Source organism: Lacerta agilis, chromosome 17, assembly GCF_009819535.1.
Source record: "Lacerta agilis isolate rLacAgi1 chromosome 17, rLacAgi1.pri, whole genome shotgun sequence".
In the NCBI taxonomy this organism is placed as follows: Eukaryota; Metazoa; Chordata; class Lepidosauria; order Squamata; family Lacertidae; genus Lacerta; species Lacerta agilis.
In genome coordinates this window covers 19,686,422-19,702,782 of record NC_046328.1, presented here as the reverse complement: position 1 = coordinate 19,702,782, position 16,361 = coordinate 19,686,422, and the positions used below count along the sequence as shown (strand labels likewise).

Genomic DNA, 16,361 nt, shown 5'->3' with positions numbered 1-16,361 from the left:
GAAGCTAGCATAGCCGGGGAATTATTAGAATCACAGAATTGTAGAGTTGGAAGGGACCCTGAGCATTGTCTAGTCCAACCCCTTGCAACACAGGACTATGTAGCGGCCCCATATGAGGATCAAAAATGTAACCTTGGCATTTTCAAGCAGAAAGTTAGCCCAGCTGCCTGGATGAAAATCCCCCTCTCTCTAATGTGTTGCAGTAGTCGAGATAGTAGTGCCAAGGGATGGCCTAAGATGTTTTGCTGCCTGAGGTACACAATTCAGAAATTCACTGGACTGGAAGCTGACTCGGACTCCAGCACTTGCCAATGGGAGATCATCATTCACTTCTATGCCTGAGGGCAGCAGGCTAGCTTAGGGGGTGCAAGGCACACACAATGGAAGAGAATGGGTAAGGGGTTGAGGAGGAACAGAGGACTGCAGTCCCCTGCCCACCAGGATATGCTGCCTGAGGCTAATGCTGCTTTGCCTAATAGTTGAGCCGGCCCTGGTAAGGATAGTGGTAGTAGCAGCTTGGGCTATTGGGTTGTTATTTTTATTTTGATTATGTATTTTGTGCTTTCATATTTTGGTTTTGTTCTGTGAACTGTTCTGAGACCTCCAGGTATAGGGTGGTATATAAATTCTAACAACAACAACAACAATTTGCAGGGAGCTTTGGCAAATTTTGACAAATCTCCCCCACCCTGCCACACTCATGCAGTCTGAAAGGATCCAGAACGCCAGATCTTCATTTTTCTGTATGTGGAGAGTGGATCTCTACCCTGTTCAAACCATGCAAAAATAATAATTGTTACACCCCCCCCCCCAATAAAAAAGTCACATGCGGGACAAATTAGAAGTAGCTGGCTTTTATTTGCAGCAATGGTTTCTACAACATCTGGTCACCTTCTTCATCCTCTCACCCCAACCCTGCGAGGTAAGTCACTAAAACCATATACTTATGAAATAATTGTTGAGAGGGAAGGGATCCCTGTGGTCAGCTGGTCCACACACACACACCAGCCCAATGCAGGGTCTGTGATGCAAGAAGCCACAACAGCAACTCTAACAGATTGCTTCTCAGCCTCTTGAACATGGATAGGCAAACTAAGGCCCAGGGGCCAAATCCGGGCCAGTCGCCTTCTAAATGTGGCCCACGGGCGGTCCGGAAATCAGCGTGTTTTTACATGAGTAGAATGTGTGCTTTTATTTAAAATGCATCTCTGGGTTATTTGTGGGGCATAGGAATTTGTTCATTATTTTTTTCCCAAAATATAGTCCGGCCCCCCACAAGGTCAGAGGAACAGTGGACTGGCCCCCTGCTGAAAAAGTTTGCTGATCCCTGCTCTTGAGGCAGGCTGTTATGGGGGACTTACAACGCTGAAAGAGGGGAGCTGGCTGGTTTCCCACCTACACACAGAACTGAAAAGAATGGTGCTTGTACATTTTGCCTCTCAAGAGTCTGCACTAAAGGTAAAGGTAAATGGTAAAGGACCCCTGGATGGGCAAGTCCACTCAAAGGCGACTATGGGGTTGCGGCGCTCATCTCGCTTTCAGGGCAAGGGAGCCAGCGTTTGTCCACAGGTAGCGTTCCAGGTCATGTGGCCAGCAGGACTAAACCACTAGTGGCACACGGAGGACCGTGATGAGTACCAGAGCGCACGGAAATGCTCTTTACTTTCCCGCTGCAGCGGTACCTATTTATCTACTTGCACTGGCATGCTTTCGAACTGCTAGGTTGGCAGGAGCCGGGACCGAGCAACGGGAGCTCACCCCATCGCGGGGATTCGAACTGCCAACCTTCCTATCAGCAAGCCCAAGAGGCTTGTCTGCACTATACAAATAATGGCAGGACCATACTGCTTTAAACAGTCAGGGCTTCCCTGCCCCTAAAGAATAATGGGAACTGTAGTTCATTAAGGATGCCAAGAATTGTGAGAAGACCCCCCTATTGCTTTGTGTGGTTGCACAAACAAATCCCACTTCACAGGGAACTCTAGGGATTGTAGCTCTGGGAAAGTGGAAGAACACCACCCAATATACTTGGCATGGGTGGAAAATGCGTTTGAGCACTAGTAATGCCTTTTGCCTGCCTGGATGGATGGATGATAGAAGTGTGTGTGTGTGTGTGTGTGTAGAAAATAGCCCCCTGTGCAAAGGGAAAGTTTGCATCCCTTGCTCTCCCCGATTTTGACTCTGGGCCACCCACCACCACTGCCATGTGGCCCCTGGGAGGCTGCCCAGAAGGGAAGGTGGCCCTCAGGCTGGAAAGGCTTCCCCACCCCTGCTCTAAGTGCACTAAAAAATATCCTGGCCCGCAATATGTTCATTTGCCAGCATGTCAAGAGCTGCCCTCCTTCACTTCATCCCCAGCTGATTCTTCAAGGCCCGGAGCTCCTCCGCATGGATGGCACTCCCACCGCAGACAATAACGACAATGGAGTCCAGTTGCCGGCTCAGCCTCCCCTCTTCCTGCAGCTGCTGGAGGTAGCCTGAGTAGAGAAAAGCCAGGGTGGCAGCACAGGAAGGCTCCACCAACATGCGCTCGTCATCTGGAAAGGGGTGAGAAATAAGGGAGCATACTAAGGTTAAAGCCTAGTGGGGTATGATATATAATGAATTGAAAAGGGGTTTTAGGTATAACTTTGATTAAAAAAAAACCAGAGGCATTTTTTGTTGGGTATAATTGGAGAAGAAATTCCTAAGAAAGATATAAATTTGTTTATGTATGCCACGACCGCTGCGAGAATACTTTTGGCACAGAAATGGTAACCAACAGTGGAAGAATGGCAAATTAAAATGATGGAATATGTAGAACTGGCTAAGCTGACGGGGAAGATCCGAAACCAGCGTGATGAACTGTTTGATGACGACTGGAGTAAATTCATACAATATATGAGAGAACATTGTAAACATTTGAAAACGTTTGTAGGGTTGAATTAAAACATTTTGTAATGTTAATGTTGGGAACTAATTTACAATCAAAAAGGTAAAATTTATTAAGATAGAAAGAAGGTAAATAAGTTGTTAGTGGAATGCTAGACCTAAGTGAATTCCTAGGAAAGCCAGAGAGTGGGGAGGGAGGAAGTCGAAGCTCAATGTGAGCAATGTTTTTGGTGATAGGAATAATTGATGGAATGTGATTATGATAAAATTGTAAACTTAAGAAATATTATAATAAAAAAGAGAAATAAGGGAGTAAGTAAAAATGATGTATCGTTGGTATTTAATGCCCAGTAAATTAGCAAAAATGTATAAAAAAAGAGTAAGGAAAAAGAAGGCACCTTTTAGCATATGTGGTGGAAATGTAAGAATTTTGGGAAATGATATATAATGAGTTGGAAAAAATGTTTAAAATAATATTTTCTTTTAAAAAAACCCTGAAGCCTTCCTTTTAGGAATCCTAGGTGCCGAAATCCCAAGGGAGCAGAAAAGGACATTTATGTATACAACCACAGCTGCACAGATGTTATCGGCCCAGAGATGGAAAGAAGATAAAGTCCCTACCAGAGAAGAATGGCAGATGAAGTTGATGGATTATTGCAAAATGGCTAAAATGACCGGAAGAATCAGAAACCAGGAAGACTGAAATTTTACTAAGGAATAGGGGAAATTTAAAATTTATCTTAAAAAACCGTCGTGAACAGTTAAAATCGTTAGTAGGATTGGAATGACACTTGTAGTTTAATGGTGAATTTTGGACACAATGGAGAGGTAAAAGATTTGGATTATCATAAAAGATGCAGGAGGAAATGATTAACAATAGGACTCACAAAGGGGAGGAGGGAAGTCCAGGGGATTCCTTGGAATCATGTTTCTGTGTTGTATGTTGGATATGTGACTGTAAAATTTTAATTTGAAAAACCAAATTAATAGCAGCAGCTCCTGACCGGCTGCCCTGATCCCAAATCCCAGGAGGATCTGTTAGTTGGTTTTATTTATTGTTACATCCACTCATTCTGTTCTGAAGAATGCCTTTTTGTAGCGAAAGGTTGGGGGCACTGGGGATGAGTTTATGAAAGCAAAGGGACAGTCGCCCGAAAACCTATAAATTATCCCTCTGATCTCTACTGACAGATTCTCTGATGCGGTATAAAACGAGAGCTCCTACAAGCCACTAGAGGGAGCTGTCTGCCTACCAGTTGCCTGCCTTCACCACAGCTCTATGCTTCCAGTGTTTCAGGGTTAACATTGCATGAAATGTGGAGCATGCAAGTGTGGCCAGTGATTTAAAAATAAAATAAAGCTAATATTGATTGTTTGGGGTGGCAATTTTCATAAGAACCACAGGGGAAAAAATCTCTGTCTGCGACACCCTTGAAAACTCACCCAGGAACTGCTCGATGGCTTTCACCGCTTCTACATCATCTAGCACATGAGAGATGATGCAACACTCACGGGCACAATCCAGAGCCCTCTGTGCCACTGTCTTGGCTCCCAGGCACATGGCCACACTGCAGAATGGACAGTAAAGAGCAAAGTAAGTTTGCACCCATATCCAGGGAAGGCGGGAGGGTAGGTGTCATGAGTTAGTCGGGGGGGGGGAGACTCTATGAATTGAAAGTGGAGATGCAATATGTACTTTCCCTTGTTTATTTGTTTGTATTGTATCACAAAAAAATCTTTAATAAAAACCACCCAGACCCTGAGATCATCGTCTGAAGTCTGTCCTCGTGTGCTGCCTCCACGAGTGGTCCAGAAGGTGGCAACACCAGAACAGGCCTTTTCTGCAGTGGCCCCCCCTTTGTGGAATGCTCTCCCCAGGGAGGTCTGCCTGGCACCTTCATTATACAACTTTAGGTGCCTGCCAGGCAAAAATGTTCCTCTTTGGTTGATTGACATCCAATGTCCTTTAAAAATGTGTTAAAGGTAAAGGGACCCCTGACCATTAAGTCCAGTCGCAGACGACTCTGGGGTTGCAGCGCTCATCTCGCTTTATTGGCCAAGGGAGCTGGCATACAGCTTCCAAGTCATGAGGCCAGCGTGACTAAGCCACTTCTGGCAAACCAGAGCAACGCATGGAAACGCCGTTTACCTTCCCGCCAGAGCGGTACCTATTTATCTACTTGCACTTTAATGTACTTTCGAACTGCTAGGTTGGCAGGAGCAGGGACCGAGCAATGGGAGCTCACCCTGTGGCAGAGATTCAAACCGCCGACCTTCTGATCAGCAAGCCCTAGGCTCTGTGGTTTAACCCACAGTGCCCCCCGTGTTTTGTTAGTGAGGGGTTATTGGGTTGTTTTTGTTTTGATTACGTGTTTTGTGTTTATATATTGTGATTTTATGTTGTAACCACCCTGAGACCTACGGGTATGAGTGGTATACAAATCATCGCCATCACTGCCATTGTCATCATCATCTGTGATGTGACAGACCAGCTCCACTGGGACTCCAATCCCCTCAGCTGCCAGCTGAGGGCAGGCATTCCATCAGGCTGCCTCAGTGGGAGAGGTGGGAAGTGGGGCTCATCCTATCAGCTTCACTAAAAGACCAGCTGCATCGGGTACCTCCTGCCCATGAACTGCACTAATAATAATAATAATAATAATAATAATAATAATAATAATAATAATAATAATAATTTATTTATACCCCGCTCATCTGGCTGGGTCTCCCTGGCCACTCTGGGTGGCTTCCAAGAAATATTAAAATACAACACAAAGTCACAGATTAAAAACTTCCCTAAACAGGGCTGCCTTCAGGTATTTTCTAAATGATAGGTAGTTGTTTATCTCTCTGACCCCTGATGGAAGGGCGTTCCACAGGGTGGGCGCCACTACCGAGAAGGCCCTCTGCCTGGTTCCGTGTAGCTTTGCTTCTCGCAGTGAGGGAACCGCCAGAAGGCCCTCGGCGCTGTATCTCAGTGTCCGGGCTGAACGGTGGGGGTGGAGACGCTCCTTCAGGTATACAGGACCTCCTTCAGGTATTCAGGTATTCAGGTATACAGTTCCTTCAGGTATTCTCCTTCAGGTATTAAGGTATACAGTTGCTCATTATAACAGGGGCAGCAAACTTTTTCAGCTGTGGGCCAGTCCACTGTCCCTCAGACCTTGGGGGGGGGCGGACTATATTTTGGAAAAGATAATAATGAACAAATTCCTATGCCCCTCAAATAACCCAGAGATGCGTTTTAAATAAAAGGACACATTCTACTCATGTAAAAACACGCTGATTCCCGGAGTGTCCGTGGGCTGGATTTAGAAGGCGATTGGGTCGGATCCGGCCCCCGGGCCTTAGTTTGCCTACCCATGCATTATAACAGCTGTTCAAGAATTGTTGCCCAAGTTTGATTCCAGCCCCCTCTCCACACACCCTGCCCCTTTCTCCTTGTGTGACGTGGGTGGTGGTTGCTTTAATTGTAAGCTTGTGGGCAGAGACAGCTGTCTCGTTTTACCTGATTGTCATATAGCTCAGTTGGTAGAGCACGAGACTCTTAAACTTAGGATCAGGATCGAGCCCCACATTGGGCAAAAGATTCCTGTATTGCAGGAGGTTGGACTAAATGACCCATGTGGTCCCTTCCAACTTTACAGCTCAGTGATTCTACATTCTGGGAGACTTTTTGGCTAAAAAGTTGGGTATGAATGCTAGAAACAAACAAACAAACAAACAAATAAACAACCCATTTTCAGGATGGAACTCTAGACAGTATAGAAAGGGTTACCAAGAGGTCTCCATTGAGGCACTGAAGAGACCCAGGTCCTGCTTTGCTTCAGCAAGGCAGCTTACTGAAACCAGCCTACATTTTGTATCACAGCTAGTAAAATAGGAGGAGGTAGAGGAGGAAGATTAGCTTAGATAGCTCAGTTGGTTAGAGCATGGTGCTGAGAATGCCTAGGTTGCAGGTTTGATCTCTCTACGGGGCAGCTGCATATTCCTGCATTGCAGGGGGTTGGACTAGATGATCCTAAGTGCCCCTTCCAATTCTCTGATTCTATGAAGTGAGACCAGGAAATCCCTTAAATGGCAAACTTAGGTGGGGAGTGCTAACAGGTGAACCCAAAGCAGGGACCCTGGGGAACAAGAAGGAAGCACCAGCATGCTCAGGATAACCCTGAGGTTTTCAGGAGTCCAAACTCTTTTTTTTTTTTAAGGGAGGAGAAGAAAGGAGAACATTTCATTTCAACACCAAAGCTCTTTCCTTCAAGCTGGGGTTGCTGCCAGCTCCAGTGCACACAACTCACCTGGTTATGTCAGGCAGAGTGACGAGCCGTCCTGCTTTGAGGGCTGCGTTGAAGCTGTCAGCACCTTTTGTCTCCACAGCAATGATGGGCACATCCTGCCAGCCCACCTCCTGCAGACCAGACACCACCCCACAGAGCAGCCCACCTCCGCCCACAGCGAGCACAATAGCTCCTGGCTTGGAATCCAGGGAGTCCCTCAGCTCCTTGATCATAGTGCTGTGGCCCTTCCTGTGTGGAGAGGAGACATCTTTGAGAGACTAGTATTTGTGGGAAGGATGCTCTGAGCCACGGACGACCCAAGACATTTTGCTGCTGGAGGCAAGGAGAAGAGGGCGCCGTGCAGGCAGAAGCTGACTAGACTGGTAGCTAAATCTTACTTGGAGATGGGACAGCTAAGAACATAAGAGGAGCCTACTGGATGAGGCCAATGACCCATCTTGTCCAGCATCCTGTTCTCAGTGGCCAACCAGATGTCTGTGAGAATCCCACAAGATAGGTTTGAGCACAAGAACACTCTCCTCTCCTGTGGTTTCAAGCAACTGATATTCAGAAGCATTGCTGTCTCTGACAGTGGAGACAAAGCATACCACCACCACTAACACCCATTTATAGCCTTCTCCATTAATTGGTCCAGTCCTCTTTTAAAACCATCCAAGTTGGTGGCCATCACTGCCTCTGTGTGAGCCAGCTCCATAGCTTAACTATGCTCTACATAAAGAAGTACTGTCCTGAATCTTCCAACATCCAGTTTCATTGGATGTCTAGGAGTTCTAGTGTTATGAGACAGGCAGAAAAATTATCTATCCGCTTTCTATCTTCTATCATGTTGCCTCTTACTTGCCTTTCCTTCAAACTAAAAAGTCCCAAAGGCTTCATAGGGGACTTGCTGCATCCCTGAGGACAGAAACGTATTTAAGGGAGCGCAGTGGAATCCACATGGCACACACAGTTCCATCCTCTGACACCTTGTCACTGCTCCCTGTCCCCCAGTATTCTGATGTTCCAAGACAGTGCTGAGACAACTTGTATCTTGTACCTCAGCTTAAGGATCGCTATCCATGGTCCTGAAACTTGCCCCTAGGTCCCTCTCCAATGTGCTGATCACAACAAAATATAGCATTTAGGGGAAATGAAGAATGAATGAGCTCAACAGCAAGGGCATAAACCATGACCCTTTCTGCCCCTTTGTTCCTCATTTGTTTTGGAACCAATGGAAATTGGACCAACTCAGCCCCAGCAGTAGGTGGAAAGGGCACAACTATATGTCCCCAACAAGGACTCTTGAATTAGATGGGTGTGGAGAGCCCCATCTACTTGACAGAGAGCCTAGTAGTACACAACAACCTCTTATGGATTCTGAGGTGGAAATTCGGCAAAACACATTATCGGTGAGGTCAGTTTCGGGTATCCTAAATACAAAACGGGTAAGAACCAGTTTAGGAGGAACCTATCTGACAGAGTGAAAATCAAGTTGAAATAAGGCACAAGGAGGGCTCTTCATGGAAAGCAAAGAACTTGGGTTGTGCAAGTGTTTTTAAGGACTATGGTTGGATGAAGAGATTATGAGGTGCTGGGTTGGGAGAAGGGGATTGGCTTGAGAATAAACAGCCAATATGATGTATTTATTCCTATATAGAGTGAGTGCTAATGAGACTGCTCTCACAGACTCCATTGGACTCTGTCCAGAAATGTGTTAGTGGTACCTTGGTTCTCAAACACATTGGAACCCAAACACTAGAAACTCAGAAGTATGTGTTCCGGTTTGTGAACTTTTTTCGGAAGCCGAACGTGCTCCTTTTTGAGTGCCACACTTCCATTTCGAGTGTTACACTGAGGCCTGTTTTTGCTATTTATTTTGCGGTTGTTTTTTTTTGCGGCTCTTTTTTTGCGACTGTGTGGAACCCAGTTGAGCTACTGATTGATTGATTGTGTGACTGCAGTACATTGTTTATTGCTTTCATTTTATGGATCAATGGTCTCCTTAGACAGTAAAACTCATGTTAAATTGCTGTTTCAGGGGTTGTTTTTAAAAGTCTCAAACAGATTAATCCATTTTGCATTACTTTCTACGGGAAAGCGCACTTGGTTTTGGAAAGCTTTGGTTTTGGAACGGACTTGCGGAACAGATTAAGTTTGAGAACCAAAGGACCACTGTACTGAATAAAGTCTGACTAATTAGGAATCTGGCGTGAGCCTCTGTATTGGGCCCCCAAAGGGTATTTTCTCCCAAAATGTACTTCCCAAGAACCTTACCACACCAATGGGTGGTCAAAAGGGTGGACCTTGACCCAGCCATCAGCTTCAGCAAGTTTCTTGGCTCTTTCTTCAGCATCGTCCCACACCTGCCGGAACAAGAAACAGGAAGACCTCCACTGACATGAGAGGCATCCCTTGATTATCCAATTCAGCACCAGCTCCGGGGATGAGGGGACCCATGGCAATTGTCCTGGGGGGCTTCTTCCTTCACTGGGTCCCCCTGCCACCCAGGTTAGGCATCAGGGATGGGCCCTCTCAGTGTGCTTGGGCACTGGCAACTCCCCAAGTGTGCCCGGCGGTGGCACCAGGTCTGCTCCAACCTTACCCGTGATTCAGAAGCATTCGGCACTCATTCCTCCACTCACCTTCCCAAAGATCTCCACCTCTGCACCAAACTTCTTTAGTTTATTCACCGTCGACAGTGGAGTACTTCCATGGACGATGATGGTGGCAGGTATGCCAAGTTTTTGGGCAGCATATGCTGCAGCAAGTCCAGCGTTGCCACCTGCGAGGAATGGGTGGCAGGAGGGAAGAGGAAAACATTTCCACCGAAGTTGAAGTACAGTGCAACACAGAACACCTTCAGTATTGGACACAGGAGAGCAGCCTATGCTGTAACTGAGGACCCCAGACTAGCTTAGGGGGCATGTGGCACACACACTGCTGCCCACTTCTCACCCCTCACCATGCCAAGGGAGGATGTAACCCCATTTTACACTAAGATACCTCTTTATTTTATATATTTTTTTATTTGGCAAAGTAATAATCATAAATAAATAAGAATAAAAATGTGCGCCCCCTAACCAAGACTATTCCATTGTAACTATCCAACCTTCCAAAATTTCAACACCTCTTGCGATGGTTTGACCCTTTCCATTTTAACAGTACAAATTCTACAAACACCTTCCATATCTCCTCGAAATCACTTCTCCTGCGTATTCCCCGTCTTACCTCGATGGCACATGTTAATTTATCATTTAATAGCTATATCCCACACCTCTTTATACCATTCTTCCATTTTATATTCCGCTTTCCCCCTTCTACTTCCTAGCTATCATAATTTGTGCAGCTGTCAACAAATTTGTGAGCAAGTCCTTCATACCCTGTGAACTTTCCACTCCATCATAAATTGATAATAATGCTACCTCTGGACTTCTGGTCAGCTTTAACCCAGTGATTTCTGTTATAAGATATCTCTTTAAATAGTGATGGCTTCCCTCAAAGAATTATGGGAGCTGTAGTTTTTAAAGAATAAGGACACGGGTGGCGCTGTGGGTTAAACCACAGAGCCTAGGGCTTGTCAATCAGAATTGCTCGGTCCCTGCTCCTGCCAACCTAGCAGTTTGAAAGCACATCAAAGTGCAAGTAGATAAATAGGTACTGCTCCGGCGGGAAGGTAAACGGCATTTCCGTGTGCTGCTCTGGTTCACCAGAAGCGGCTTAGTCATGCTGGCCGCATGACCCAGAAGCTGTACGCTGGCTCCCTCAGCCAATAAAGCAAGATGAGCGCCGCAACCCCAGAGTCGTCCACGATTGGACCTAATGGTCAGGGGTCCCTTTACCTTTACTAGTTTTTAAAGAATTGTTATGTCACAGAGCTGCAATTCCCAGAGTTCTCTGGGAAGAGGGATTGGCTGTTAAACCACTTTGGGAATTGTAGCTCTGGGTGGGGAATATGGGCCTCATAACGACTCTCAGAACACTTAACAAACTGCAGTTTGCAGGATTCTTTGGAGGAAGCCATGGCTGTTTGATGTGAGGCGATACTGCCTTAAATGTATAGTGCAGATGGGTCAGGGCGATTGGGAGGAATAGCTAGGGGGCTGCCGCCACCAAATCTGCATCTGCCACCTGAGTTTGGAGTCATCTCATTTTCCCTAATGGCAGGGCAGGCCCTCTGAATACACTGTACAAACTGAATCAAGGTCAAGAGGAGTAACTAAGTCACACACACAGGCCGTTGTTTGGGCTTTCCTGACAATTACAAGAGAAACGTTGGAAGTTGAAAGAAGGACCGAAAAGGCACATGGATATTTATTTACCTGATGAACAAACCAGGTGTTGGCAACCCTTTTTGGCAACCTGAAATGAACAGGAGAGGGGGTTCAGTTTGAGAGAGGGGAAGGTGTGAGAATGCATTGATCTGGAGGAGAATGCCATATGGAAACTTGTAGAGTATTATTAGAAGCACAGGAAGCTCTCTATTTAGATTAAGTGACAGCAGTGATTCCTGCACTGCAGAGGGTTGGACTAGATGACCCTTGGGTCCCTTACAGCTCCACAGTTTCTGTGATTCTAGGGCTGAGCCCAGTTTTTCCTCCTGTGTGACTTAAACGACCTTCCCCTGGTTTCTGAATGTTGCCATTTCTGAGCCAAAAATGTGTCCTTTTATTTTACTTTATTTTGGCATGTTCTGTTTGTGTTATGCAGATAGGACATTGTGTTACTGTGATAATATACATATACAGGCTGGAAGATAAGCTTGCAAATGAGCACATTGTGCCATGTGTTATTAAGCCCTGTAACAGTGTTGCCTGAGCAGATATGGGTCAGAGTTTGTTATCCTGGACCATTACAGGGTTGGATCCCCATATCTGTTACTCTCTTACATAGTTTATTATTTATTTCTGCACTTATTTAGTACCTTTTTATCCCACCTTTCCTCCAAGGAGTTCAACGCGGGGCATGTGGTTCTCTACCTGCCAACACACACTGCTCCATTTTATCCTCACAACAACCCAGGAAGGATAGGTTAGGCTGAGTTGTTCACCCAGTGAGCTTCATGGCTGAGTGAGAATTTGAACCCTGGTCTCCTAGCTTGTAGCCAAACACTCTATCTAACCACTACACCACATTGCCTTGTTGGTTGATTTTTTAAAAGATCAGCTGTTTTGTATTGGGGAGCTGCCCATAGCCAAAGCTGCTGTTCTTCCACAAAGGAACTTCCAGGGTACTTGGCAGCCACTCACCTGTTGGCAAAAGTAGCCAATGCCCCGGATTTTGAAGGAACCCGCAGGTTGGACATTCTCCATCTTCATATAGACTTTGGTGCCCGCAGCTTCGGAAAGGGCGATGCTCTCCAGGACAGGTGTCACAATGTGGAATGGTCTTCCATCCCTGCCACCAAAATGGTCCCCCGTTGCTGTCATGGAGATTGCCTAAAACACAGAAGTGGAGAGATGGAGGTTAGCTGGAATGCTTGGTGCTGAAAATAAAAGGGTTAGTGCATTGGCTCCCGGTACATTTCCGAGCACAATTCAAAATGTTGGTGCTGACTTTTAAAGCCCTAAACAGCCTCAGCCCAGTATACCTGAAGGAGCATCTCTACCCCCATTGTTCAGCCCGGACGCTGAGGTCCAGCTCCAAGGGCCTTCTGGCGGTTCCATCACTGCGAGAAGTGAAGCTACAGGGAACCAAGCAGAGGGCCTTCTCGGTGTTGGCACCTGCCCTGTGGAACGCCCTCCCATCAGATGTCATGGAAATAAACAACTATCTGACTTTTAGAAGACATGTTTCATCATGTTTTTAATTTTATCGTGTTTTTAATATTCTGTTGGGAGCCGCCCAGAGTAGCTGGGGAAATCCAGCCAGATGGGCGGAGTATAAATAATAAATTGTTGTTGTTGTTGTTGTTGTTGTTGTTGTTGTTGTTGTTGTTTGCCAAGCACAGTTGACTGTGTGACGATCTCCACCAAGGGAGAGCCCACCACTCCATTGGTGAATTGGACTCATTGTTGAAACTGCTCTGGACTTCAATCATAAGATCAAAGGAAGATCTCTCCTGGATCAGGCCAGCGGCTCACCTAGTCCAGCATCCTGTTCTCACTGTGGCCACCCAGATGCCTTTTTGGGAAGCCTGCAAGCAAGACCTGGGCACAAGAGCTCTCTCCCCTCCTGTGGCTTCTGACAACTGATATTCAGAAGCATTACTGCCTGCAACTGTGGAGTCAGAGCACAACCATAGAAGCTGGGCTAAGAACTATGAATGGATCTGCAAGCTCTTATCAAGGTCTGGTCTTTATGCACTGAGAGAGTCACAGCTGTGTCAGCCTCTGCAACCAACAACCCAAGAAGAAATCCTGGAAAGCCAATGGCCTGGCTCAGTATAAGACACCTTCTGATTCTCCTAGCCAGAATTCCAATGCACTCCTTCCCAATATTGATTTATTTACAGTGGTACCTCGAGTTACAAACGCCTCAGGTTGCAAACACTTTAGGTTACAAACTCCACTAACCTGGAAGAGTTACCTCGAGTTGAGAACTTTGCCCCAGGATGAGAACGGAAATCGTGCGCTGGCAGCGTGGTGTCAGCGAGAAGCCCCATTTGTGAAAGCACACTGCTACCGGTAGTTAAGAACGGTTTCAGGTTAAAAACGGACCTCCTGAACAGATTAAGTTCATAACTAGAGGTACCACTGTATTTTAAAAACTGAATTTAAATTAAAACAACAAAACAGTGCCTGTTATTTGCAAATTCAAAAGATCTAGATTACTAAAGGCAGGAAAGTAACCAAGGTCACATCCAGGCAATACATTTAAAGCATTCTTTAACAGTAATGGTTCCCCACCACCACCCAAGAATTCTGGGAACTGTAGTTTGTTACGGATGCTGACCTCACAGACCTTACAGTTCCCAGGATTTTCTGTGACTGTTAAAGTAGCCTAATAGTGCTTTAAATATATGGCATGGATCATGTGTCCTTAGATAGCGACGAAAGTAGCGGTGGCAATAAATCTTTCCCAAAAGACTTCTGGGACTCCAGAGGTATTAAAATGCCACCTTGTCTAACACTAAATGTTATAAAAGGCTCCCAGGTTGCCATAAGGTTCTCATATCCTGCACCTCCTTCAAGCACTTTGCTGCATAAGCTTCTCAGCTGTTGCAATGAACCGCTCTTGCCCACCAGCCTTCCATTGTCAATGGAGATGAAAGACAGTGATGGGAAAGTTCCCAGGTTTAATCCCGAGCATCTCCAGGAGAGACCCCCTTCCTGAAACCCTGGAGAACCACTGCCAGTCAGTGTAGGCAATACTGAGCTAGCTGGACCAACGGGTCAGGAACTGCATAGGACGGCTTCCTGTGTTCCTGCGCTCTGCAAGCACACCACCCGATGCAAATTTAGAAGGGGCCACCCATTTGGACAGCTTCAAAAGAGGATTGAACAAATGCATGGAGGGACAAGGCTGTTGACGGCTACTAGCCAGGGTGGCTCTGTTCTGCCTCCATGGTCAGAGGCAGCAATGCTTCTGAGCAGCGACGTCTTGCCCATAGAGGCAAGTGGCACGGGGCGCCAGGCCACCAAGTTCTGGAGGGCGCCAGGGAAGCGGCAGAGGCTGGGCGGGCGCCTCCCAGCATCAGCTCACCACCCTCACCCACCTCTGCCATGCCACGCCGAAGCAGCACCACGCCCGGAGCCTCCGCCTACTGTGGCCACCACGGCATGGGTGCCAGGGAAGAGGCGGAGGCTGGATGAAGCAGCGCTGTGCCCGGAGCCACCCCTCTTCCCCACTGGAGGAGCCGCCCTCCAGCCACTGCCCGCCTCCTCCAGCCCCGCAAAGCTGCCAGCAGCGCCATAAAAAGGTCGGCAACTCTGGGAAATGGGAAGGGGATCTTTGCACCACGGCACCGGATATACTTAAGACGGCCCTGCTTCTGAGTGCCAGTTGCTGGAAGCCACAGGAGGGAAGAGTGCTCTTATACTCAGGTGCTGTTTACAGGTTTCCCACCGGCTTCTGTTTGGCCACTGTGAGAACAGGATGCTGGACTAGATGAGCCATTGGCCTGATCCAGCAGGCCCTTCTTACATTCTCAAGTAAACGCTATAATTTAACAATACATCACGCCACAGTGGGGAAGACTTGTGACCAGATAGATGCCCTGTGTGTCTGAGTGATGAGTCTGTTGCCCTGGTGGAGCTAACTATTGATGGGAGACATCAAGTTGGTCCATCCTGGCTGATCTCCCTCCCAAGGGTTCTCTTATCTTCAAACCAGCCTTGGATCACAGTCCTTCTAACAAAGGACTCTTGCAAGTAGAGGACAGGCCTCTAAAAAGCCAGACACGTCACCACCTAATGTTAGACTCATACTGTGTACAAGCCATATATTTCAAGCACATTACTTGCCCCTCTAAAGAATCCTGGGAACCGCAGCATGCCCAAAACAGAGCTACAATTCCCCCAAGGCCCCGAGAAACTACAGTTCCCAGGATTCTTTGGGGGAAGTCATGTGCTTTAAGTTCATATGCAGCCTGGAACTTCTATCCTCACATGGCATTCTGGATTTTGGGGAACGTCATTCCTTCCACAGCATTTAGTATCTGCCTGGCATTCCCTTTTCAAGCCAAACAACATTTCCCTGCAAATCTTTTGTTTTCCTACTCAGGGAATGAGTTTTCCGCTTCTCTAAAACCAGCCGTTTTAAAATTCTGGCCACATCAGTGCACAAATAACAGGAAGCACAGGCTATTCTCCCCTCACCCACCTCCCACCTAGGAAATTCAGCCGATGAGGATCCCCCGTTCCCACATTTATTCCAAGTGGCCACATCCACCACTGAAGAGGTACCTCACAATCTGGACTCCCCAGGAAACAATGAGCTTCTCTTTCCCGTTTCAGAGGAGTTTCTCTCTCGAAGAAAGTTCCTGCCACCCTCAGCTGTGCGAGCAAAGTTTATTTGGAGGAGGGAACCGGGAAGAGTGCCAAGGGGAAGTGGTCAAGGAACCTTAGCAACTGGCTCTCGTCAGTCCTGAGTTGCAGAATTGCAAAGTTGCTCCTCAGAAGGCTGGGAATGATGACCGTTAGGATAGAGAGAGGGGGGAGGAAGAGCTTTATTGACACGCCCAGCTTTCTTCAAAAGAGGGCAACATTGAACATTGCCATCTCTTGCTTGGCCTTCAAGAATTTGCACTGCTCATTTCATTTATCATACTTGCTT

At 46.8% G+C, this 16,361-nt stretch overlaps 1 protein-coding gene across 1 annotated transcript; it reads right to left on the bottom strand.

The window, feature by feature from the left end:
* Positions 1 to 1,816: 1,816 nt before the first annotated feature.
* On the bottom strand, positions 1,817 to 16,132 carry LOC117038995 (serine dehydratase-like). Its single transcript, XM_033136018.1, has 8 exons — positions 15,992 to 16,132; positions 12,395 to 12,583; positions 11,468 to 11,507; positions 9,791 to 9,930; positions 9,423 to 9,511; positions 7,170 to 7,397; positions 4,315 to 4,439; positions 1,817 to 2,537 (listed from the first exon to the last, which is right to left on the bottom strand). Exons 2-8 carry the CDS (start codon positions 12,572 to 12,574, stop codon positions 2,344 to 2,346), a joined length of 996 nt encoding a protein of 331 aa, XP_032991909.1. The 5' UTR covers positions 12,575 to 12,583; positions 15,992 to 16,132; the 3' UTR covers positions 1,817 to 2,343.
* Between the last annotated feature and the right edge of the window lie 229 nt (positions 16,133 to 16,361).